This window comes from Doryrhamphus excisus, linkage group LG21 (assembly GCF_037039965.1).
Source record: "Doryrhamphus excisus strain RoL-2023G ecotype Guam linkage group LG21, RoL_Dexc_Guam_v1.1, whole genome shotgun sequence".
NCBI lineage: Eukaryota > Metazoa > Chordata > Actinopteri > Syngnathiformes > Syngnathidae > Doryrhamphus > Doryrhamphus excisus.
In genome coordinates, this window is record NC_136377.1 from 12,603,838 (window position 1) to 12,629,766 (window position 25,929).

The window sequence follows — 25,929 nt, forward strand, 5'->3', positions numbered from 1 at the left end:
TACACATTGTCCATCCGGTTTACTTGCGCTATAAGCTAACAGCTATCTTCTCCGGCTAGCAGGCTTTTGTACACACAAAAAATAATTTGACTGTAACTGTTCAGGAAAACGTTGTAATGAAATATTTTTAAATTAATTTCGTGTAACTATGCAAAACTGACGCACGCGCTTGGGAAGTATTTATTTCATGCCCTGTTGTTACAAATGTTGCGAACTCGGCTGTTGGTAGTTTAATATTTTTTGCCACACAACGAAAGGAAATATCGCAGCCTAGTAGCTCTGGGTTTTATTATCAAGCTGCTTAAATAATGGTCTACTAAACTTGGAGTAGAGCTAAGTCAGGTAAGTGGAAACATTGTTTTTCGCCTTGTAGCTGATATTAGCTAAAGTTAGAGCTAGCACATTCGTATGAATATGTTACATAGAGTACATGCTTCAACATATTTCCACACTCCTAACTCAGGTTATAATGCAAAATTCAGTCGAGGGATTGTTGCGATGACCTCGGTATTGTTTTAAATACGTCTTACCTAGTTATTGTTTTTTTTTTTTTTAGAATGTCCGACTCCGACAGTGACGAGGATCAAGATCGCCCTTTCTCAATTACTGGCTTCCTATTTGGGAACATAAATGAAGATGGTCAGCTGGAGGATGACAGTGTCCTGGACAATGTGAGTATCAGCAGCAATGTAGTAAGGCTTGTAGAGCTTGCATATATTGTACCATTCCTGTTCTATAAATATACTCCTATATCTATTGTATCTAGGAGTCCAAAAAACATCTGTCTGGCTTGGGAAATTTAGGTCTGGGTTCCCTCATCACAGAGATCACAGCCAATGAGGATGGTGAGCAAGAGGAAAGTAAAAACTCCACTAGTGTGGATGCTGAGGGTGAGTAGAAAAATTCAGGACAATTGCATGACTACCACCAGGGACTCAATTTGTCAATTTTGGTCCAGGTTGGGTGAAAAGCACTGATGATGCAGTTGATTATTCTGACATTAGTGAGGTTGCTGAAGATGAAACAAGGAAGTACCGCCAGGCCATGGGGTCTTTGCAGCCCTGCAGGAAACCAGGTCCTCTTTAAGCTCCTCTTTACATTATTCATATAATTGTCAACTTTAAACAATAATTGTGATAAAAGTGGATAATTTTCCTTGCCATGCAACATAGGAAAGCAAAGGTTATCATGAGATTATAGTGACATTTCTGTCAAATTCAATCATAACAGATGATGATGATGACTATGACGCAGATTGTGAGGATATTGATTCAAAGCTCATGCCTCCTCCGCCACCGCCAAGTGTTGGAGCAGCTGTTAAGAAAGATGATCTGACTTCTCAGGGCACAAATGGTATGGATCATTATCACTCAGTGATGTTTTGTGGGCTCATTGTGTGTTTCAGGTCTCACATGACTACTCTGGCATTCATTGCCATACAATAATATTTAGTCTTAATGATGGTTGACAGAGTCAAACAGTGGAGACCAATATTGCTGGGCATTTCTCCTCTCTGAGCATTTTGGGATGTTAGTTTTCTCTTCCATGGTGATGGCTTTTGTTTTCTTTACCACACTGCTGCTTGGGAAACATAATGAAGGGCAACAATGTTGTCCTGTATTCTTCCACCCAGCATGAGGCACACACTGCATTCTTGTGCCGCACGTGGCATGTATTCTTCTCGAGTGACTCTTGTGTTTACGTACCAAAATTAAGGTTTGAATTACTTAATAGGAGTTCATAAACACTGTTTTAATGTTATTATTAGCCTTTACAGAAAAATACATTTTGTCAGCTATCATGTGTTGATGTGTGACCAAAATATGTTTCATACATTTTGCACATCCCGATTCCGAAGCATTAAATTAGTAATCATTATTATTTCTCATTTGTCCCTGCCTCTCCGAACAGTCGGGGAAGAAGGTGACGGTATCATCCTGCCGTCCATCATAGCGCCATCCTCTACCGCCGATAAGGTTGATTTCAGCAGTTCCTCAGACTCTGAGTCAGAAACAGACCGCCCCTGCCAGGTTTCTGGTGCTGGAGGCTCACCAGATAGGCTTAACCTTCCGCTCGCTGGCATCATGCAGAAAGATGCTGCCAAAACACTTCCAAGTGTGACTGAGCTCTTCCCAGAGTTTCGACCTGGAAAGGTACAGTAGAGCATCCTCGCATCATTGATCTACTGATTAGTCCTCCTGTACCTCAAGCACTATTTTGGATACCCTCCCAGGGGCTGAGGTTCCTAAGGCTATTTGGCCCAGGGAAGAACATGCCATCAGTTTGGAGGAGTGCTCGCAGGAAGAAAAAGCGGAAGCATCGGGACGTTCTGCCTGGCACACCGCCTCCTGAAGGAGAGCTCACAGAACAGGGCCAGGATAAGAAATCTGGATGGGTTTACGAGTATGCGAACCCTCCACCCCCAGAGCAATGTCTCTCAGATGATGAGGTGACTTTTCCAGCTACCGTAGTCTTTTCACGTGTATTTGTACTGACTCTGTCACTGCTTTTCTGTGACCCCCAGATAACCATGATGGCTCCTGTAGAGTCTAAACTTTCCCAAGCATGCGGTGATGGAGACAAGGAGGCAGAATCGCGACCTAAAGTTGCAGAATGGCGATATGGGCCTGCCCAGCTTTGGTACGACATGATTGGGGTCCCTGAGGACGGAAGTAATTTTAACTATGGGTTGAAGCTGAAGGAAAAGGAGTCCGGTGAGCCGATGGAGCAGAACGCTCCTTCAGAAGCAACAGAGACAGCTCAGGACGTTAGTAGGACCATGGAGCTTTACTACACAGAAAAATATTTATTTGCGAATGATTTGTTCAATGCATTTGTAGGATGTGAGGTGGTGTGATGATCCTAATGACCACAATAACGAGGGAGACAAAGAAAAATCCACCCTGGAGAATGAGCTCTTCTTGATGGTCACTCAACTGCAGTGGGAAGACGACATTATTTGGAATGGGGAGGATGTAAAACACAAGGGCACCAAGACTCAACGTGCCAGTCTTGCAGGGTGGTTGCCCTCCAGCATGACCCGCAATGCCAATGCTTACAATGCACAGCAAGGTGAGATGCAAATAATGTCTTCTCTGAATGTACATACTCTGTGCCACTGAGCACGAGGCTTTTTTAAATATGCAAACCCGATGTTGATAGACATAAATCTAAACTTCAGCAACATTAGTGTTGAAAAGAAACAGTAATATTGAATGTTTTTATTCTTTCAGGTCTGACAAGAAGTAATTCCCAATTAGTGCCACCTACGCCGCCTCCCATGCTCAAAGCTTTGTCAATAACGGGCATTAAGCACAAAAACAGCCATGATCACCATGGTAAATTTGTTTGCAAGAAACAAAATTACTAAGATCTTCATCAAAAATGTGAGGCCAAAATGCTTTTTTCTATTTCTTTCCTTCTCCTCAGCCAATCATGAAGAAGATGCTCCATGGTTTTCTATTTTTCCCATTGACAATGAAGAGTTGGTGTACGGACGTTGGGAGGACAACATCATCTGGGATGATCAGGAGATGGACCGCATACTCACACCACCTGTTCTTACGCTTGATCCCAATGATGAAAATATCATTCTTGGTAGGTTCATATTTCTGAGCTCATCATGTTGAAATCAAACTGTCATTGTTATCTGAAAAGTAAGTAGTGGCAATATGCTAAAACAGAATCCCTCATCAATCTTTTTTTTTTTATTATTATTTTTTTTACAGAAATTCCTGATGAAAAGGAAGCAACAACATCTCATTCCCCATCCAAAGAGAATAAGAAGGAAACAGCAATCAAAAAGAGTCGCATCCTCCTTGGGAAGACTGGGGTGATAAAAGATGAGCCGCAACAGGCAAGTCAACTCACTGGATCTGGTCAAGTTTGATTTTGAGGTGGACCTTGAGAAATGTTACTACAATGTTGGTGCATTGAAAGACCCTGTTCAGTTCAGATGTTTTCTCTCAACTCAGAACATGTCCCAACCTGAGGTGAAGGACCCCTGGAACCTCTCCAATGACGAGTTCTACTACCCCAAACAGCAGGGTCTTAGGGGCACCTTCGGTGGCAACATCATTCAGGTGACAGATTGCGACAACTGTACAGCCATTCAGTATATACAACATTTTCTTAATGAATAAATCATGGTGTATCCTCGAACAGCATTCCATACCAGCACTGGAGTTAAGGCAGCCATTCTTCCCCACCCACATGGGACCCATGAAGCTGCGCCAGTTCCATAGATCAGCTTTGAAGAAATATTCGTTTGGACCTTTGGCTCAGCCGGGCCCACACGCTGTCCAGCCTCTGCTCAAGCACATTAAGAAGAAGGCCAAGGTGGTGCCATGTTCAATGTTCTGCCTTGTTCAGCAGTTGTGCAGGTAAGTGTATAAACGCTGATTTGTCCTTGTGAATACAGATGCGAGAGCAGGAGCGGCAGGCAGCAGGGGGTGGAGACATGTTCTTCATGCGTACCCCGCAGGATTTGACAGGGAAAGATGGCGATCTTATTTTGGCAGAGTATAGTGAAGAATACCCTCCTCTCATCATGCAAGTTGGCATGGCCACTAAGATTAAAAACTACTACAAAAGGGTCTGTACTATTTTCAGTGGATTTGTAGATGCAGATGGGATGACATTACTAAGCTTTCTTTGGATCTACATTATTCAGAAACCTGGAAAGGATCCTGGTGCACCAGATTGCAAATACGGAGAAACGGTGTACTGCCATACCTCACCTTTCCTGGGCTCTCTTCATCCTGGACAGCTTCTCCAAGTTAGCAAAACATGACCTATAGATGAAGCTCATGCTGCATGCTACATTTGTGATGTGATTCTTTCCTCCTCTTCTTTAGGCTTTCGAAAACAACCTTTTCCGTGCTCCTATTTACCTGCACAAGATGCCAGAGACAGACTTTCTTGTCATCAGAACACGCCATGGCTATTATATCAGAGAGATAGTGGACATAATGGTGGTTGGTCAGGCATGCCCCTTATTCGAGGTTCCGGGGCCCAACTCCAAACGAGCCAATACCCACATAAGAGACTTCCTTCAAGTATGACGACTTGCCCGATTCCCGCAATTGTGTCACAGCTGAACTGTCGTACTTACTAGACACCTTTTATCTTTATCTGCAGGTGTTCATTTACCGCTTGTTCTGGAAGAGCAAGGATCGTCCGCGCAGGATCCGCATGGAGGATATAAAGAAAGCATTTCCGTCACATTCTGAGAGCAGCATCAGGAAGAGACTAAAACTCTGTGCCGACTTCAAACGTACAGGTACAGCGTGTATGCTTATTTACTATGCTCCCAATGGCAGAGTGCATCATTCACAAGACCATGTTGTACTGTAGAGTTGAGGTTATAGAAGTGTGAGTGGAATTCCCAAAAAGGAATCGGAGCATGGAAAGAATTTATTATTTTTACTGTGGATTACTATGGGTGTGACGACATTTTAGACAATATGAATGTTGAGGCAATTGTTTTCTCGACTGCCTTGAGGAAAAGCCTAGTATCGGTACTGGGGAAGGATGCACTGCAGAATTTTGATATATAACAATTATCATTATGTTGTTTGGTCCAGCAACCAGCAGAGAACCCAGATATTTACATATAAACATTAACATTTTGCACTTTGTTTGGCGGTTCTTGAACGCATCCCAGTTATGTTCGATGAGGTGAGAAAGGGAAAATTAGACATGACTTCCCCAAGGTGATAGAAGACAAACCGTAGTGCTCTTTAACTTCAACACACACTTATCCTTCCTGCTGCATGTTCTTATTTTCTGGGAAACCTGGTGCGTTAACAAGCAGAGTTATACAAACTATAGTTATATAGTGGGACACTGTGTGTTTGAGTGAGCACAGACAGCTACTGACAAAAATGTTTGTGGCAGGCTGTCACAAACAAATGGATGGGAAACGCTGTTTTTTTTTTCTTGATGCCAGGGATGGACTCCAACTGGTGGGTGCTGAAGCCTGATTTCCGATTGCCCACGGAGGAGGAGATCCGAGCCATGGTGTCTCCAGAGCAGTGCTGTGCTTACTATAGCATGCTGGTGGCTGAGCAAAGACTCAAGGTATCGTTTTCTGCTATGAAAATTGTTTATCAGCATCACGTACCCAAACTTCACTGGGAGTTATTTGACCTTAACCTACCTTCAGGATGCTGGATATGGTGAGAAATCATTCTTTGCCCCAGAGGAGGAGAACGAAGAGGACTTTCAAATGAAGATTGATGATGAGGTATTTGTCCCCACAGTGGTGATGCTTTCCTTACTATAATATGACATTTGTTGTGTTCTGATTCATTCTCGTTTATACTAGGTGCGAACAGCTCCCTGGAACACAACAAGAGCCTTCATCTCTGCCATGAAAGGGAAATGCCTACTGGAGGTTACCGGTGTTGCAGACCCAACAGGCTGTGGAGAAGGTTTTTCCTACGTCAAAGTGCCCAATAAGCCCACTCAACAGAAGGTCTGAATGAGTAAATCTATCACTATATGGACATAAGTCTGTTAATGACTTCAGTATTCAATTGGAGGTTGGCGCCAAGTCTTAGTACAGAGGTAGACTATATGAAGACTCATCATTTTACCAATATATAACAATAATAATATCACTATGTCACTGTACACTAGTACTATACCTATTAAAAGTTGTGTCAGATAGTCTTCTACTTCCATATGCTTGAGCGTTCTAACATTTACAGTAAGTTTAACATCTTCCTCCTGTTGGTGTAATGGCCGTGTATCCTTTGTAGATGTTCTTCACCTGCATTTACAGAGGTTTAAAAATGTGGATGTATTTTTTTCTTCCTCTAGGATGATAAAGAGCCACAGCCTGCTAAGAAGACAGTGACAGGGACAGATGCAGATTTGAGGAGACTCTCACTGAAGAATGCCAAGCAACTGTTGCGCAAGTTTGGTGTGCCAGAAGAAGAAGTAGGTTTATAATGAAAATGTTGTTCAATGTTAGATTGTGTATGTTATTTCCCCCACATTAACACCTGACTTGACTTCTAAATAGCTTGAAAGTGACCGTATTGCTTTATATATGTTAGATAAAGAAGCTCTCTCGCTGGGAAGTGATTGACGTCGTGAGAACCATGTCAACCGAGCAGGCACGTTCAGGAGAAGGCCCCATGAGCAAGTTTGCCAGAGGTTCTCGTTTCTCCGTCGCAGAGCACCAGGAGCGGTACAAGGAAGAATGCCAGAGGATATTTGACCTGCAGAACAAGTAAGACATTGTAATTGACTTTTGATTGAGTCTGTTGAAAACTTAACTTTGTTGTTCTCCGCCGCAGGGTGCTGGAGTCAACTGAAGTGCTGTCCACTGACACTGATAGCAGCTCAGCAGAAGATAGTGACTTTGAGGAAATGGGAAAGAACATTGAGAACATGCTGCAGAACAAGAAGACCAGCTCACAGCTGTCACGTGAGAGGGAGGAGCAGGAGAGGAGGGAGCTGCAAAGGATGCTGATGGGGGAGGACAGTGACCGAGACCATAAGGGACGCAAAGAGCGGCGCAAAGTCTTGTGTAAGTCGCGGCTTCTTGTTGGCTGGTTGGCAGACACCATCAAGGCACAAACTATATTTTCTTCTTCCTCCGGCTCTTTAGCCAGTTCATTGTCCACCAGCTCTCATAAGGACGATGACACATCATCAGTTACCAGCCTGAACTCGGCAGCCACAGGACGGCGACTTAAGATCTATCGAACTTTCAGGGATGAGGATGGCAAGGAATATGTACGCTGTGAGACAGTGCGCAAGTCTTCTGTCATCGATGCATACACCAGGATCAGGACTACCAAAGATGATGAATTCATGTTAGTACCTCCACTTACACCTTCTCTTAACTTGTGAATGATGATGATGATGATGTTTTGATTCAAGGTATCCATGTGCACTTTTGAGTTAATGAATTTTTTGTTTTATTTTGGCTTCAGACGAAAGTTTGCCCTCTTTGACGAGCAGCACAGGGAAGAAATGAGGAAGGAACGTCGTCGTATCCAGGAGCAGCTAAGGAGGCTAAAGCGAAATCAAGAGAAAGACAAGATAAAGGGACCACCGGAAAAGAAGACGAAGAAAATGAAAGAGAGACCAGACCTCAAGGTAAAAGTAAGCTTACTGATTAAATACTATATTCTTCTCTGTCCTACTTTAGTCCTTTTTCTGGTTTGAAGCAGGGATGCACCGATCTTTCGATCCCGATGCCCAGTAAATTATGATACCAACGCTATGCTGGCTTTAATTTAATTATTTATGTTGACGCGTCTACAGACATACGAATGATGAGGAGGTGATCAAGCAACAATTACTTTCTAGAACAAAACCAACAAAAAGAACATCAGCAAAGTAGCTAGAACAGGGGTGGGCAAACTTTTTGACTGGCGGGCCGCATTGATTTAACAAAATTGACGGGGGGGCCACACTCGATATTTTACATGAAACAGTCCAGCTGGAATTATTGTATCTGTAAAAGTGTCATGCAATCTGCTTTATGGGCACTTTGAGATCATTTATTTCATGTAAAGTGTGTTGTAAATTTATAATAATAAATTGATTATTATTTGTAATTATTATTATTTGTTATTATTATTATATGCTTGTGTCCCTTTTTCAGGAGCACTTTGTAAATAACAGACCACATCAAATAACAAAATTATTAAATCCGTAAAAGTGTCATGCAATCTGCTATATGTGCACTTTGAGATCATTTATTTGATGTATTATTATTATTATTATTATTATGTGCTTGTGTCCCTTTTTTCACTTTGCAAACAACAGACCGCATGAAATAACGAAATTGATAAAACCGCCAAACCATGAAAATGTCGGCTCAAACCATGATGCCAGCTTGTATGTTGACTTTAAATGAAATACTTTGGAAAGAACGGGCGGGCCGGATGTGGCCCCCGGGCCGTAGTTTGCCCACCCCTGAGCTAGAAGCATATCAGCTGTCTCCATACATGCAGCTCCACACGCAAGCACAAGCCTGACAGGTTCGCAGAAGCCAACATTGCTCCGCTGCATTATCATTATTGTTGATTTTATAATGTTCTGTAATAATATCCCTTGTTTAATGTCGATGTGATGTTAATAAGTATGGTGGTGGAGTTTATTTTCCATCACAGATTGGTATTCATGCTCCTCAATTTTTACCTGTCTTCCCTAGTTAAAGTGCGGAGCCTGCGGAGCCATCGGGCACATGAGGACCAACAAGTTCTGCCCACTGTACTATCAGACAAACGCACCACCTTCTAACCCAGTCGCCATGACTGAGGAGCAGGAGGAGGAGTTAGAAAAGACAGTCATCCATAATGACAACGAGGAGCTGATCAAGGTGGAGGGCACAAAGATCGTGCTTGGCAAGCAACTCATCGAAAGGTAGCGATTCAGCTTTGTCATTTTAACATTTGTATTAATATTATTATGGAGTTTTTCCATTTTCAACATTTATATTTTGCAGCGCTGATGAAGTGCGCAGAAAGTCTTTGGTGCTCAAGTTCCCCAAGCAGCAGCTCCCTCCAAAGAAGAAAAGACGAGTTGGCAATGCTGTGCACTGTGATTACCTCAATGTAAGCAAAAACAATTCAGAGCCAGTTTTAACATGAAATGAAAGCAAGCTGATTTTGACTTATTACTTTTGTTCATACTAGAAACCACACAAGGCAATCCACCGTAGACGCACTGACCCTATGGTGACTTTGTCCTCTGTGCTTGAGAGCATCATTAATGACATGCGGGACCACCCTAATGTAAGCATTATGACTAACAACAGTCAACTCTTCCCATATTCCTCCCACAAAGTGCTTAAAGATGTTGCTCCCTGCAGACATACCCGTTCCACACCCCAGTCAACGCCAAGGTTGTGAAAGACTACTACAAGATTATCACACGGCCCATGGACCTGCAGACGCTCAGGGAGAATGTGCGCAAGAGAATGTATCCGTCCAGGGAGGAGTTCCGAGAAGCAGTTGAGCTCATCTATAAGAACAGTGCCACATACAATGGTGAAGACTTTTGAGACATAATGAACAACACTGCCGCTACATTTATAAATGACTTTTGCATTTAAAACATGCATGCTGGTATGTGCTTGTCATTCTAGGAGCAAAACATCCAATCACACAGGTGGCGCAGTCGATGCTGGACCTCTGTGATGCGAAACTGAAAGAGGTGCGTGGGACTCCTAAGACTCATTTTTAATATTTTTATTAATGTCTTCTTTAATAGATACTGAATTAATTACGCTTGTGTGTGCATGCACAGAAGGAGGACAGACTGGTTAGGCTTGAAAAAGCCATCAATCCATTGCTCGATGATGATGATCAGGTGGCTTTCTCTTTCATTCTGGACAATATCGTTACCCAGAAGATGATGGTCGTTCCTGATGTAAGTTTACTTTTCCCTTCGTGTTCTGACTAAAGTTACTGATTTACTGTAGATGTGCTGGTTTGTTGTTGAATAACGTTAAATGAATACATTCCTCTCCTCATGTAGTCATGGCCATTCCATCATCCTGTCAACAAAAAGTTTGTACCTGATTATTACAAGGTGATTATAGACCCCATGGACCTGGAGACCATTCGCAAGGTGAAGACTATTATCACGTCCATAGCGTAACCATATTCCAAACCCTGTTAAAATATGTATTTTTGTGTTCCCTGAATCATCAGAACATCTCCAAACACAAATACCAGAACAGAGACGCGTTCCTCTCAGATGTCACTCTTATACACGCCAACAGCATCAAGTACAACGGTAGGTGTGTTTGCTAGTCTGTGATGTGTAGCGCCAAAGAACAGAAAAATATAATTGTTTTCTGTGTCTTTCGCAGGCCGTGATAGTCCATACACAAAGACGGCACTTGATATTGTCAATGTGTGCAAACAGACCTTGGATGAGGTATTCATTACTAAGTCATTACTTTGCATAATGAAAGAAAAGGAAGTTAGTGTTTTATGAAATGTGTGTGTAATATAGAAATTATACTATTTATATTTCATTAATAATCATTTCCTTTTCTTGTTCATCATTCCTTCAGTATGATGAACACTTGACCCAGCTTGAAAAGGACATCTCCACAGCCAAAGAGGCTGCTCTGGATGCCGTAGACTTTGACAGTCTAGACATGACCCACTCGTCATACATACCACAGGTACAACATTAGCCTGGTGCTCATTTTGCTATACCAGCTCAGAAAGTAAACATAAATAAGCATACAAGCTTCAGCCCATGAAATGTTGGTGAGGTTTCTTTTCAATCACTGCCCATGATTGGCTGGTGCCTCTCGCCCAAAGTCAGCTGGGATAGGCTACAGCATACCCCCCCTGACCCTCGTGACGAAAAGCGGTAGAAAATGAATGAATGTCTCACTGTGTAATGATTGCATTTATCATGTGCCTCCAGTATGATGATTTGGATAAGGACATCGCCACCGCCAAGGGGTCGTTCATGGACTTACAGAGGCTGAGTGCAGCATCGTCGCCATACATAACACAGGTATGACAACAGCCTGGTCCACATGTGCATGGACTGAAGTGACAAAGATTAGATTAGATTAGATTCAACTTTATTGTTATTGCTCATGTCACTGGTACAGGGCAACAAAATGTAGTAAAGGTATCGGTTCACAGCACAGAACTTGTACACAGGGAGCAGAACAGGTGGCTGACAGTGTGGACTTATGGCCAACTTATGGAACGTGTGTGTATACTAGGTATTGACTATTTATGTCAATATATTTGGTCAACTTTAACGTGCGATCTCTATGTCTATGTAGCAACCGCTAGAGGTCATGATATCGCTTGGGAAACCACACTGGCAGCATTCTTGTCTCCTCGTCATATCATATAATTCTCCTGCCTTTACTATTTCCTGCTAAAGCTCCTTCCCAGACTGTCTCACTTTTGCAGTCATGTAGTTTCCTCACTGTTATTGTCCTCACCCCCCCATCCCCTCCGTGTGCTTCTCCTTCAATCCTGTCGACCTCCCTGTTGTGTTTGCATCTTTGTTGGCCAGCCTGCTGATCTGTTTGACAGTGGTGCTTCAGGCCCGTCCAGGGCGCCTGGCGGCCTTTTCTCTGACGGACCTCTAGGGGTTGCTGCTGAGAAGAGAGGGGGGCAGGTACGGAGCGAGATAAAGCTTGCTTCCCCAGCTCTGGTCATTCACCCCTCTGACTATCTTGTTTCTTGAAAAGACGGGGAGAAGTTGTTAGTTAGCGCTCAAACGTGATCACTTTGCTCCTCAGGCTCGCCACAGCAGAAGGAACAGGGAAGAAGAGTCAGATGTAGATATTGAAGGCTTTGAGGAGGAAGATGATGGCAAACCTAAAACACCTGCTCCTGTGAGTGCTACTCCTCTATCATCACTGTGTTCAAGAAGTATGCAAGCATGGGTCAAAGGAGGTTATTCACTGTTTTGGACAGTTTCCATAACATTCAAGAGACAAATACTTCCCTGGGAAAAAGGTGCTTAGTCCTTTTATCTGTGGGGTCAACATTTGTAGACGCACACCAGTAGGTAGCGGCAAACGACTCCTTTGGCAAGTCACTGCTTTTCTTCCTGTCACTCACGCACACTAATGAGCAGGAGAGATGCCACTCTGACACCTGCTCAAAGGTTGAGCAAGTTGACAAACTAAGTGTCAGTCTGAATGATTGTTCCTGCCTCTCTTGAAGCCCTTAAGAGTCATTGTTAATTGTATATTTACAAACTTGGAAATAATCCCAACCCACAGACATACTGAGCTAGCAAGGTTGTTGCTGTGTGGAGTACGACATAATCACTTGCGCACTGACAGATAAACAGATACGTAGATATTTATATTGTTATGCCAATATCGGTTGACCACTAATACTGCCATCCCTAGTCTTGATAAATATGGTATAGTAGGTTGCTAATCTAAATTGGGATTAGTGTCTACTTAGAGGTTGATTATAGTTTTCTATTGTCTTCATTTCCTTTGAAGCATTTAAAGTCATGTTGATGTGTTTATGTGACATTCCCGTGCTTACCTTCGCAGGCAGAGGACGCGGAAGGAGATTTAGAAGACGACGAAGATGACGAGGAGCTGTTGCTCCCTCCACGCAGACGCATGCACACCCGCCAGGAGGATGAAGACCGCAGATCCAATCCACTCACCCATGCCAGCGTGTTGTATCAGGACCTTCTCATGTCTGACGGAGAGGACGATGCCAGCGAGGAGGAGGGGGACAATCCGTTCTCATGTGTGTGGAAAAAAACAGCTTACCTTGAGTTGTTACTAATACAGTGCCATATTTATTAAGAAACCGTTTCACCAGTTCTCTGGCCTGTCTCTCCTCAGCTATTCATTTGTCAGAGAGTGGCAGCGACTCTGATAGAGAAGTCGAGGTGCGACCTCCACCACCACCACGGCGAGCCCAGGACACGGCGCGCATGGGCATGGAGCAGGATGAGAGCATGATGTCATATGAAGGAGACGGGGCTGATGACGGGCCCCACATGGAAGACAGCAACATCAGGTACACTGGGCCCAAGAGCCTCTTAAACCCATTAGTAGTCGTTCCTTTTGACATGAAACTGTGACGACATTGTCCTGGCAAAATGCATCCAATTATCATCAAGGGGTGACTGAGAGCGGGCTGTTTTAACGCTGTTGCAGAGTTTGCACACTTCCTTAGCTTGGGGACCTGCCTTGCATTCCTGGATCTACGCTCGCATGCTGAATACTTTTTTGACCGTTTGCATTTGATTACGGATACAAAACACACTTCCTGTCTTTATGGCAGGCCGCCATAAATGAATGTATACTCTGTAATATTCCTGTTACTGTTCTTACACTCGCCTTTGCTTCTCAGTTATGGCAGCTTTGATGAGACCGAGAGCCGCAGTCAGATGCAGCCCTTGAGCAGGGGAAACGCAGATGACGATGGTATCAGCGAGGAGGAGGAGGAGGAGGAAGACGAGGACGATGACGCACGGAGAAGAGCCCCAGCTCCACACTCTCAGGTTCGTCTTATTGAGCATTCATGGACTTGGAGAGCAGTAGACCAAAAGGAAGTAGTTTTGTTTAGTTTTTTTTACATTGTCTGTCCCTCTCTTGTCTCAGCTATGGCAGCTACGAGCAGACAGACAAGATGACGGCAACAGTGAAGAGGAGGAGGATGACGAAGAGGAAGACGCACGGAGGAGAGGCCCCGCCGTGCTCTCTCAGGTTCAGCTCAGTGAGGATGAGGAAAGTGAAGAGTTCAGATCCATCGGGGGCGACAGTGACATGGACTCGGACTAGACTCAAGAAAAACTGCCTGAAGGCACATTTTAGAAGACAGCCATTGGAGATGAGTCGTGTGAATATATTGTACATTATATGTTTTAGAGCTTCAACCATTAGCTCTTCCATTGTACATTTGTTTAGTTTACATTTTGAGTCATTACATATCCTAAACTGGAATGATGACTGATTCACACCCTGTCAACAGTAGGTCAACCATCATGTTTTTAAATAATATGGTTGAATGACTGACAGTACATTTTGATGGCCCTTTTTAGCTTGACACTGTTAGTATTTGCTACATCCACTCGTCTGGGGTTGTTTTCGTTGCCAGAAATACTATTTCACTGAACCATCATTTATAGTTCTGAAAAAAAAAAATGTATTATCTATATTATACACAACTGCACTGCCTTTTAATACTATAAACATTAAGGAGAACAGTACATCTATTGACACGTGGTTTAGAATAACACACAACACAATAGTTTTGACACTGACTTTCAATGCTAAAGCATAATCATAAGTGAAGATTATAACGGCACATCTCATAGCTGCACCTAATACACTTTTGTCATGATAATAATAATTTACAATGCTGAAGCCATGCTTAAAGAAAGCCAACCTTTTCATTCATCCTGCTATAAACATTTACCGTTGAGCGGATGGCATATTGCTGCCCCAAGCTATGGTGGTTGTCCTCTCAGGTGACGCATGAACACATGAGGTAAAAGACAAATATCTCTTGGCAGAGTGGGGGAGCCTGCGGGGGCTGAGCGACTGAGACCTTTGCACTTCCCTCATGGCTGTCGTCTGCACTGACGACCTTTTCTCAGAGTGTGATGCTGATGCATCCTTGGAGTTCTTGGGTGCTGCTGGAAGGGATGATGACTCGCAAGTTCGCCCCATTCTGGAAGAGGAACCACCTAAGACAACCATTGTTTAGTGTTACACACCATCACGCTATAGATAATTTGAACAGCATAAAGTTTCATAAAATTTAACTGAAAAATCACATTTTTTTTGTCCTGGTCAGCTCACATATTCAAAGCTACTTGTTGCTAGGCAGAATTTGTGAAGTAACTCATTTGTGGTGCATAGACCAATCAGTGAGGTTGCCAAGCCCACCAAGGCCTTTTCATACAAACGCAGCTTTCCCTGTGTAGCTGTTTGTGACGAACAATACCAGATTTTTTGATAACATGGATTTTATTTCCAACCATTCATTTCTATGCTGCTTATCCTCACTAGTGTCTCGGGTATGCTGGAGTCTATCCCAGCTGTCTTCGGGCGAGAGGCGGGGTACACCCTGGACTGGTCGCCAGCCAATCAGAGGGCACATATAGACTAACAGTAATTCACACTCACATTCATACCTTTGGATAATTTGGATTCACCAATTAACCTAACATGAATGTTACCCGGAGAAAACCCACTCAACAACAATGCAAACTCCACACGAGATGCCCGAGTGGATATTCGACCCAGATCAATATGCTGACCACTCACCGTGCGTTAACATTTCGCCTAACTTTAAATAAAAAAATAAATAAAAACAACAACTCAACAGAGTTAATGGATCTAATAGGTTAACAACATAAAACAAAAATCAAAAGAATAAAACTGTTTTTGGTGTGTTTAGAAACTTTACGTATTAAAACCACATCATGTGATCAACATGACGCGCGAAAAAAAATATTTAAACAGCCCGGAAGTGTTTTGACAGAAAAGAGCAGCGATGAAGGTGAGTGGCGTGTGAGAGTATGTATATATGTACAGTACATATGTGATGTGTATGCAATATAAGATAATATATTACAAAATGTGCACCCGTGGTGTGCATTGCATGGCTTTAAAATGAATGGGACAGCGAAACTGCATGTCTGCATGTGCATTAATGTAGTGTAGTTAGTTTACAAACAAACCAGCTGTAAGTGTTGTACTGTACTTTACATTACCTTCACATTGCATGGAACCATGACATGTCCGACATTATAGAGTGAAAAGTTGTCCCATTTGGAAGTGGAAAGTTCGTTTTTTTACTGTTGTCAGTCTTCCCCATTCCTTTAGAAACACTTTCATAATGTCATATTAAATAAAAGCTAACTAATTAGCTTGGTAGCTTGCTATGCTAGCGGAGGCCGTCTCTTATGTCCGAAGCCTGCAATGCGGTGTAAACAAAGCTATTAAGAGAGTAATTGGGGCTTTTGGGGTAATATTTTCACGTCACGACTCTAATAATGATAGAAATTCGTATTGGAAAAAGTCAACAACAAGCTCTCTATGTTGCAACAACGAAAACATTCAATTTATTGATGATGAATTGTACTTGTATAATTGTATAATTGTCTTGTGTCGAAAGTGTACTTGTGTGTAAGCAGATAACGCTATATATTAGTTCGATAGCTGTGCAGCCAGGTGACGTAAACATCCAAACTAGGAACTAGGAACAGAACTCGAAGTGGACATACGTTTCCGTCACAACTAGTAGTAACACAAGTATGACAAATGTTTCAGATTTCTTAGTTTATAGGGGGGGTGTAACGGTACATGCTACGGAGCCATACATCTGCAGTCCAATTTCTTACGTGCACATTTCAAGTGAGGGACAGGAAGTATACATTCGACGTACCGACGGTTCTCCAAAAGTATGGGTAGTGTACCGTGTAGAAAGCAAAAACGCGAGGATTCGTTGTAGAAAACTGATATTTAAGAGGAGTACAACAGTGCAATTGGGCTTACCGTGTTAATTTAGCTGCAGATAGCCGCTAATGCTAAGGAGAAGCCTAGATGCTCGCCTCCGTCGTTCAAGTCCAAACGGACAAAGACATGTAGATGGAGGGAATTGTTCTACCAACCGGAATTATTAATGCTGCACTTAAGGTAATAATGAACTTTCATTTTGCTGAAATTGAAATATATTTGATGACTGTTCAAACGGTGACGTTTGCGCTTGCACTTTAAAAAATGGCGTAAACCAGGGGTTTTCAAAATATTGCCAATTGGGGGGCAATTTCGGAACACGGCTTGTCCTTTGTTACTATATTATTGTTACAACAATAATTTCAATAATTATGACATATTACACATTAGCTTTCTGAGCTATAATTAGCAACGTTACAAAATACGCATTTTAGCGATGAAAAAGAGTACGCCCTCAGAAAGATACCGGGTGTATTAGGTAGATTATTACTACTTCATCTTAAATTTCGTATCGGATTTATATTAAGTGTTTGACCACATTGAGTCAAATTAGTGCTTGAAAAATTAAGTACAACTTTAAGCCTTTCAAACTCATGGACCGGTGCTATGGAAGATATATTGATTATAACACCACCGACTAGCATGTTGTCGGTATAGCATATTTGTAAGTACTCTGTAAAGTCCTTCACTATCGCAGTTTTCTTAAAAATATTCATTTAAAAAATCCTTGGTGTTCTGTGGTTGACTAATTGTTAATAAAAACGTATTCGTACGCAGATTATACATGTTTTTGGCCTACATGAAATATCTTCAAGCATATTAATGGCTAAATGAAATAACGTACAAATTCAGCAAACTCATTGAATTAACTAATGGTTCATAACTTCATACAAGACACACTATTGGCTGATTGAAGAAACCAAGCCAATCAGAGGCACTGTTAAGTTTCGTGGCCACTGATTGGCTCAGCCTCATGCAGCATCCAATCCTGCATGCTTGTCTCACTCATAGGTGTTTCTGTATCGCTACGCATCCTATGTATCTTTGTTCTTGTGAGTACAAGTTTTATCTAAGCGTCTGTCTACACAGGGAACGTATTCAGGTCAAAACGGTGAGTATAGTTTAAAATTTGTTCTGGGTGACAAAACACCACTTTTTTTTTTTCACAAAACGACATTGCCGTGACCTCAAGTCCAGAAAAAGTAACATCTGAATATTCTGACTGGCATGACTCCCATATCTCCTGATAGGTTTTCGTCTTGTACTAAGTGACTCGCTGAAGAAATTCTACTTAGTCTTCAGTCTAGACCAGGGGTAGGCAACCTTTACTATCAAAAGAGCCATTTTACCCCCTCCCTCACTAAAGAAAAATAGACTGGAGCCGCAAAACATAATTTAAAAACATCTTATAAATCTATCTTAATAAAAATATCTTATAAAATTAGAAAGTTTTAATCTTTTTTTTAACAAGTTTTAACAGCAGAATACAATAAATAGAAGTGCAGTGTGCATGTGTGATGGATGCCAACTCATAGGGTAATGATAGTATCATCTTGGTTAAACCTTAATACCCGACGCCTGAAGAAATGTGCAGCTGAATTGCGAGTCTCCAAAGATTTTGACTGACTGCCAGATTTGGAGGGAATTTTGGGGTATCAAAGTAGTTCAGAGGAGAAAAAGCAGAGTTGATCAAGATTCACTACAAACTCACTACAAAGATGCGTATTTTCCAGATTCGGGTGTTAAATACTTAATACTTGAGCATTGCATTGCGAAGGGAGCCACAACAAAGAGGCTGAAGAGCCACATGCGGCTCTGGAGCCGTGGGTTGCTGACCCCTGGTCTAGACCAATGGAGGATTCTGCTTCTGTGTGTCACATGGCTCTGTCTGTGTGTCTGTTTACAGCGCCACATGTAGGTGTGCCTTATGTATTACATCGTTTTCACCCAGTGATCCATTCCCATGTGGATGTGACTATTTGCGAATCCCACACTGTGTGGACGGGATTTTTCAACCTGCTGAAAGAAATACAAAACCCCAGGAGTGTTCCCGTTTGGACAGGGCCATAGTCCCACAATGGCCCCCAAACGTGCTGCCTCTTCTCAGCCTTCTGGCATTGTCACGAAGCGGAGGAGGAAGATGCTTACCATCCAGGAGAAGGTCAAACTTTTGGATATGATCAAGGATGGCAAGAAAATAGTTGAGGCTGCTCGTCATTATGGCTTGAACGAGTCCACCGTTCGTTCCATCTGTAAAGATGAAAAGAAGATCCGTGTAACGGCTACTGTCTCCTTAAACAAGGAGGCAAAGCGCGTCATGACAAACCGTAATAAGTTCATCATGAAAACGGAGTCCGCCCTCGCTGTTTGGATCAACGATAGCCGCAAGCAAAACATCCCATTGAATTCGCTGGTCATCCGGGAGAAGGCGAGGCAGTTCTATCAGCACTTTACGGCGGACCAGACGGACGAACCTCAACCTGGAACGTCTTCTGCAACATTCACAGCGAGCAAGGGTTGGTTTGATAAGTTTCAGAAGAGGTACCAGATGAAGAGTGTAGTTCTCCACAGAGAAACTGCTTTTGCGGACCAGTTAGCAGCAGAGGAGTATGTGAACTACACATTCCTGAACATCCTTGAGGAAGGGAACTATCATCCAGAACAGGTTTTCAATATGGATGAAACAGGACTATTCTGGAAAAGAATGCCTTCCCGGACATTCATTTTCAAGGATGAGGCCAAGGTCTGTGGATTCAAGGCGTACAAGGATCGTGTGACTGTCATCATGTGTGGGAATGCTGAAGGATTTTTGCTCAAGCCTGCCTTAATCTGCAAGGCCAAGAACCCGAGGGCCCTCAAGAATAAAAACAAGAACCTGCTGCCAGTCCATTGGATGTACAACGCCAAGGGCCGGATCACGAAGCAGCTGACATCGGACTGGTTCCATGAATGTTTCATCCCCCAAGTCAAGCTGTATCTCGCTGAGAGGGGACTCGAGTTTAATGTCCTTCTGCTCATGGACAATGCTGAAGGTCATGCCCATGACCTGTCCTACGAGGGGGTGCGGATTGAGTTCCTGCCTCCTGACACCACTTCGCTGATCCAGCCCATGGATCAAGGCGTTATTCGCGCATTCAAGGCCCTCTACACGCAAAACACCCTGCTACAACTTGTGGAAGCCATGGACCTTGAGGAGAACTTCTTGCTGAAGGAGCACTGGCGGCAGTATACCATAACGAACTGTCTGAAGAATATCCAGGCCGCGTTGAACGACATGAATATGGAAGCTGTGAATGCCAGCTGGAAGAAGTTATGGCCGGAAATTGTCCACGACAATACAGGAGTCACCCCGGAGGATATAAGCAACTCTGCAGTGGCAAAGGCAGTTAGGCTCGGCCGAATGCTGGGAGGTGAAGGTTTCAGAGATATGACCAGCAATGATGTGAATGAGCTGCTGGAGACTCATTTGGATCCCTTAACTGGCGAGGATACGGCGGAGACGACTAACTCTGAGAGCGAGGAGGAAGAGGAGGAGGAAGAGGAAGAGCAGCCAGAGTTTCCCGGTGCCGAGGAGGAGGAAGTTGGCCTGACACTTGAGCGCCTCACACAAGTCGCGAGAACCATTAAGAAAGTTCAGGACATGATTGACGAATGGGACCCACAGATGATGCGCGCATTGCGCTTCCGGAATGCACTTGATGGAGCGATGGAACCCTACAAAAGTCTCCTCACGCAGATGAAAAGACAGCGGCAGCAACTGTCTATCTCTGCATTCTTCAGCCACACACCCGGACACCCGACACCGAGGTCGAGTTTTCCTTCAGCAGAAGAGGACGACTACACACCTGCCGAATATACCGCACCACTCGAATACTCTCCTTCTGAAGCGGTGCCTTCAGAGGAGCAGTAACCCTGCTCTTGTTTGCTGTGCAGTACACTGCTTCATCTTCAGTATTGCACAGCAGATCATCATCATCATCATCATTGAACAAGTTGCAGTCTCTTCAAAGGTTAGTGATTGTGTGCAAGAACTGTGTGTGCATGTAAAATTTTGGATAATGCCAAATTAAATAAATGGTGTGTGAACTTCATCTTCACATTGCAGCTATGGATAATAAAATGTTCTTATAGTAGCAACGATTTCATGAATGTAAGATGTTATGTTATCATTTCAGATGCCTGACTAACAGCCTGCACAATATCTTCAACATGGAGGACACAAACAAAAGGAGTGCCAACCCAAAAGCTAGGGATGGAAGAAATTCTCTTCCACATGTGTTTTGAAATACAGTAAAGTCTTGTTATATCGATATTCTCGGGAGTCGGAAAAAATACCGATATAACCGGACTAACCATATATCCGATCCTGCGCCGAACTGCATTAAAAGTGGGCGGATCTTTGATATGGCATGTAATTTTCTCCTAGAGTTCATGGATAGCGTATCTACCATGCTTTTGTACTACAATAAATTTTGTACTACAGTAAATAAAAATAAATAATAAAAAAACTTACGCTGTAGTGATTACCGGTTACCGGGACATAATTCACCCCGGAACTATCGATAGGAAAGGTGTTGCCACCCGGAGGGGTAGGCGCGAGGGACTTCCGCTGTGTGTGCTGCACTCTGGTGGTGGAAGTGTGAAAAATAAAGTTGACTGGAAGCAGCCGTTCACCGTGTTCTTTTTTGGTATTGAAATCCTTAAGCAAAGATTGATTTAAGCTGCTTTTGTATCGATATAAGCAGACCAAATTGGCTGGCGGGAGATGAAAAGGGCATCCTAGTAACCGGATTATCATAATAACCGTGTATCGTACTAACGGAGCTAATTATATCATAAAAGACTAGAAATTTGCCGGGAAATGAAAATAGTATCGAAATAAGTAGTAATTCGTTTTAACCGATATCGATATAACGAGACTTTACTGTATCTCTACCCTACGATTTGATGATGATGATGAGGACCAAGATGGCGCCGTGTAAGGCTAGTCTTGTGTCTTGGTCTGCCCTGTTTTATATGTTCTTGTGTGTAAACTGTGTCCCCACATGTTCTTACGCATGTGAAGAGCTTGTTAACATGAGATCTACTACTCCTGCAGACTTACCGCTTATTTTAGTGTCTGCTGTGGAAAGTGTACTGGAGTTCTCGTATGTACTCCACATACAAGGATTACGCACCGCCCCATAGCGAACACCAAATATCAGACCAATGTACATCATTTTATGCGACTTTTTATGTCAGTAAATGTGTATATATTTTTTATCTTTCCCAGTGGAACTTTGGTTAGTGTAAGTAATATGTTCCAGAGGGTCTGACTGTAAATGAAACGGACACTAACCAAATCCATTTTTCACACAAGAAATAATGTAAATCTTATTAATCTGTTCCAGAAAGCATATAAATACTAGGGATGTTCGACCAGGGTTTTATGCTGCCGATACCGATCCTGATCATCCATTAGTGAAATCAGCCGATACTGATACTGACACTGATCACATAGAGTACATGCAGTGTGAATGTTTAAATGTACAGGCTAAAATATGTGCTTGTTAGCTACAGAACAAAATGCTGTTATCTACAACTCAAGTCTTGTATTTCACAATGCATTTCTTTCTAGTCTTCTCACATTAACTGAAAGCCTGAATGAAAAGCATGTTTGCCCGCCTCTGCTGGGTCCCTCCAGCCACATCCGCTGCCTTCTGAACCGCAGAGGCAGCCGACACCCTCTTCTGTGCCCTCGGCATCATGGCGAGGAGACAAAAGGCTTTTGCACCACTGCTGTAATCAGTGCCCACAACGCCCGTTCCGAGCACGGTGCACACGCTCACCTGGCACGGTCCACACGTGCTGTTCACGTGCGCTCATTGGACAGCCAAACTGGGGGAGTGCTGAGACTCACATGCACCCACCACGACTGTGCTCACGGACTCAGAAGTGATTGCAGAAAACACGTGCACCACCACTCATCTTCCATAGCCCGAGGCAAACCCGCCACACAACGAAAGTTCCTCCTGCACTAAAAGTACTACATAGTGTCTGCATGCTCCCAAATCTGTACCGAGGCGGTACTCATCCCCAAATTTTGCCCACACTTTTTTTTTTTTCAATTACAGTGGGTTGGGACCGGTGCTCGCAAGCACCCCAAATGCCGCCCTAATCTAAAGCTTTCTAAAAGGGCACTGCAGTGAAACATTTTGTGGCATGTTTTGCAGTCCCACACACGGCAGACATGCTTGTTCTGAATGCCGCGGCGGTTGCCTGCGTTACAAAGCAAGTATCAGCCAATCGATACGGTGCTTTTTCACTGATATCGGCTGATGCAGATCGATCAGAGCACCCCTAATAAATACATATGAATGATTAATGAAATGGATTAATTAATATTGGCAATGTAACTTCTGGGTCTTGTTGCCAGTTTCTTTTGCTAGCTATGAGCTAAAAAAGGAAGGCCGGTCTGTGATAAAAATACATTAAGTGCACCATATTGTACGCTAACCAGAGAATGAGGCAAAATTTTGTCGATTTTGGACATTAACCAAAAAAACATACAAACCAAGGTTCCATTGTTCTCATTGTATTCGTTTTTCTTTATCTTATTGTTTTTTATTTTTATTTTGCATGCCTTTCTAGTTTTATTTTTACGTGTTATTATTATTATTATTAGTCTGTTTTATGTGGCACCACTGCACTGTTTACAAAAAACCAAAACAATTGTGAAACATTTCGCTGAAAATGGCAATAAACCCATTCTGATTCTGATTAGACCATGCATCCATGCAAGGGGCATGAGTAATTCTCAAACTATGTTTTTAACTATTCAGTGTAAATGGCGGTGAAATGATCCAGAGGCTGTTCTCCAGTTTCATGAGCGTTAATACTGATTTGATGAACAAACTTTGCAGTGCAAGACAACTCCCAGCAGTACTGTACTTTGATTGGACACATACTGTGTTACCTTGGTTTGCAAACTTGAGAGGCTTGTGAGTTTGACAGTGTGGGCTTGGCTGCCTAGTTTTGTTGGCCTGATACTTGTGGTCATTATTATTGGCACGTCTTTTTGGAAACACTAAACTTGCCCGGTTAGGCAAGTGTTGAGTCTTTTTCAAGTAGCTGGAAATTTGTATAATTTTGTTGCTATTGTGCTGAGTGTATGGTATACATTTTTCTAAACATTTATTTAGTATTTATACTATATTAATACAAGTCATATGTATTACAGCAATCTCATCTGCATCTAAAGTATGTATAAACCATGTTTAAATGCATGCAATTAGATGCATGTTACACATCTATATTTGATATCTATGAGATGACTACCTGTACATATATTTAGAGTCATGCATTAGATCAGGTGTGTCCAAAGTGCAGCCTAGGGTCCATGGACGTCGCAGTTCAAACATAATTCCCCAACTCTCTTGCCTTTTTTTTCAAACATTAAGTAATAAATGAGGCTGTTTCATGGTTGACTATGGCCTATTATTAGTCATAAAATGCTTTTTTTTTTTCAAAAAAGTAACCGAAAAGTAAAAGAACCAATTAACCGCAATAAATGAGGGAGTACTAATAGATGAATAGTGACTGGTGGGAAAGGTAAAAATCAATCAAATAGCTGGTGTTTATGACAAAAACTGAAGGTGATTAAAAGATTGACATATTTAAAAAAAAAAGTAGGTTGCATTGTGAGCGCTATTTTTGTATCGATGTAGCAATACTAAAAAATCGATACGCCCGTCATTACTGTTAAATGACAGACACAGAATAGGAGGATATATTTTCAGAGGTGGGACGCCCACTTGTGTGGCATCCATCCATTTTCTGTGCCGCTTATCCTCACTAGGGTGGCAGGTTTTCCAGCTGTCTTGGGGCGAGGGCACATATAGACAAACAACCATTCACACTCACATTCATACCTATGGACAATTTGGAGTCACCAATTAACCTAGCATGTTTTTGGAATGTGGGAGGAAACCGGAGTACCTGGAGAACATGCAAACTCCACACAAAGATGCTCGCATTTCGATATGGCCCTGCCATTTTAACATTTCCCAACCTGATGGAAGCGATGTGTTTGCTGTTTGATGAGCAGAGAGGTAGTCATCTGTGTCCAAACTTCGACTGTTTCTCACAGCCTGGAGTGAGCGAAGGCTGGTCCGCAAGGGAGACTCCGTCCTGGCTGTTGAGTCATTTCCAGAAACGGTTAACAAGCAGCAAATAGACTGATCCCAAATGTACACAGCAAGGATGTCAATATAAGTACATGAAAACAAACCGGGCCTACAGCTTTTTTACATTGTAGAAAAAAAAACTATAATTATTTGAGATTTAATTGTCATTGAATATATATTAATTGTTTTATAGCTTTATTGCAAAATTTAAAAATACAGTGGCACCTCGACTTTATAAGAAGGTTTTTTTTTTCAAAATGGATGAAACTAATTATAAATGCCGAACAGAGGAACCTTACTGTTGCTGTGGACTTCCGGTACAGATAGAATTCAATCGTGTTTCGCACCTTCATTATCAAATTAGTGGAACTCAACTTTCTTTGGCCCCATGGCAGGTTATTCTGCGTTGACACTCAATAAAAATGCACGGAGACAGAGTCGCCTTTGTTTGGGGACATGATTTGCCAGAATGATACAGTACAAGACAAACAGGCTAGTTTGTTACGTGCATTACTACTACAGTAAAGTCTCGTTATATCGATATCGGTTAAAACGAATTCTCCCGCCAGCCAATTTGGTCTGCTTATATCGATACAAAAGCAGCTTTAATCAAATCACTACAGCGTAAGTTTATTTTTATTTACTGCCATATCAAAGATCCGCCCACTTTTAATGCAGTTCGGCGCAGGATCGGATATATGGATAGTCCGGTTATATCGGTATTTTTTCCGACTCCCGAGAATATCGATATAACGAGACTTTACTGTATATAAAAACCCAGGCACAATTTCCGCAGAAAAT

General features: G+C 42.5%; 2 protein-coding genes across 7 annotated transcripts in view; one reads left to right on the forward strand and one right to left on the reverse strand.

Annotated features, from left to right (window-relative positions):
- On the forward strand, nucleotides 1-15,732 carry taf1 (TAF1 RNA polymerase II, TATA box binding protein (TBP)-associated factor). 3 transcript variants are annotated; one of them, XM_058086292.2, is made up of 42 exons: nucleotides 1-342; nucleotides 557-671; nucleotides 767-890; nucleotides 959-1,075; nucleotides 1,231-1,353; nucleotides 1,912-2,153; nucleotides 2,234-2,449; nucleotides 2,525-2,767; nucleotides 2,841-3,072; nucleotides 3,234-3,338; nucleotides 3,430-3,597; nucleotides 3,729-3,856; nucleotides 3,975-4,082; nucleotides 4,165-4,338; nucleotides 4,421-4,594; nucleotides 4,673-4,777; nucleotides 4,857-5,057; nucleotides 5,140-5,281; nucleotides 5,951-6,081; nucleotides 6,167-6,247; nucleotides 6,329-6,478; nucleotides 6,826-6,945; nucleotides 7,065-7,240; nucleotides 7,308-7,540; nucleotides 7,622-7,829; nucleotides 7,950-8,121; nucleotides 9,179-9,390; nucleotides 9,473-9,581; nucleotides 9,663-9,761; nucleotides 9,839-10,016; nucleotides 10,115-10,182; nucleotides 10,276-10,398; nucleotides 10,507-10,599; nucleotides 10,683-10,767; nucleotides 10,844-10,911; nucleotides 11,051-11,164; nucleotides 11,416-11,508; nucleotides 12,257-12,352; nucleotides 13,031-13,235; nucleotides 13,334-13,511; nucleotides 13,848-13,998; nucleotides 14,099-15,731. In XM_058086292.2, exons 2-42 carry the CDS (start codon nucleotides 558-560, stop codon nucleotides 14,276-14,278), a joined length of 6,039 nt encoding a protein of 2,012 aa, XP_057942275.2. In that variant the 5' UTR covers nucleotides 1-342; nucleotide 557; the 3' UTR covers nucleotides 14,279-15,731. The 3 variants fall into 3 exon arrangements, with proteins under 3 accessions (XP_057942275.2, XP_057942276.2, XP_057942277.2); XM_058086293.2 differs by having other exon boundaries at nucleotides 7,950-8,115; nucleotides 14,099-15,730; XM_058086294.2 differs by lacking the exon at nucleotides 12,257-12,352 and having other exon boundaries at nucleotides 14,099-15,732.
- Nucleotides 13,777-25,929, reverse strand: part of LOC131137897 (SLAIN motif-containing protein-like) — a 14,873-nt gene continuing 2,720 nt past the window's right edge. For 2 of the 4 annotated variants that reach the window (XM_058086298.2, XM_078787549.1), the window contains exons 6-7: nucleotides 25,014-25,136; nucleotides 13,777-15,186 (exon numbers count right to left, since the gene is read on the reverse strand). In XM_058086298.2, the coding sequence (XP_057942281.2) occupies nucleotides 14,912-15,186; nucleotides 25,014-25,136 (398 nt within the window). In that variant the 3' untranslated portion in view covers nucleotides 13,777-14,911. The remainder of the gene's footprint in view (nucleotides 15,187-25,013; nucleotides 25,137-25,929) is intronic. The other 2 variants (XM_078787550.1, XM_058086299.2) reach the window with 1 other exon arrangement.

What these genes read in the sequence shown, in the direction of transcription:
- taf1 (XM_058086292.2), top strand. Translation starts at nt 558, where the DNA reads ATGTCCGACTCCGACAGTGACGAGGATCAAGATCGCCCTTTCTCAATT. An exon ending in TGCTTACAATGCACAGCAAG is followed by an intron (nt 3,073 to 3,233) that starts GTGAGATGCAAA and finishes TTATTCTTTCAG; the next exon opens with GTCTGACAAGAAGTAATTCC. An exon ending in CAACAGCATCAAGTACAACG is followed by an intron (nt 10,768 to 10,843) that starts GTAGGTGTGTTT and finishes TGTCTTTCGCAG; the next exon opens with GCCGTGATAGTCCATACACA.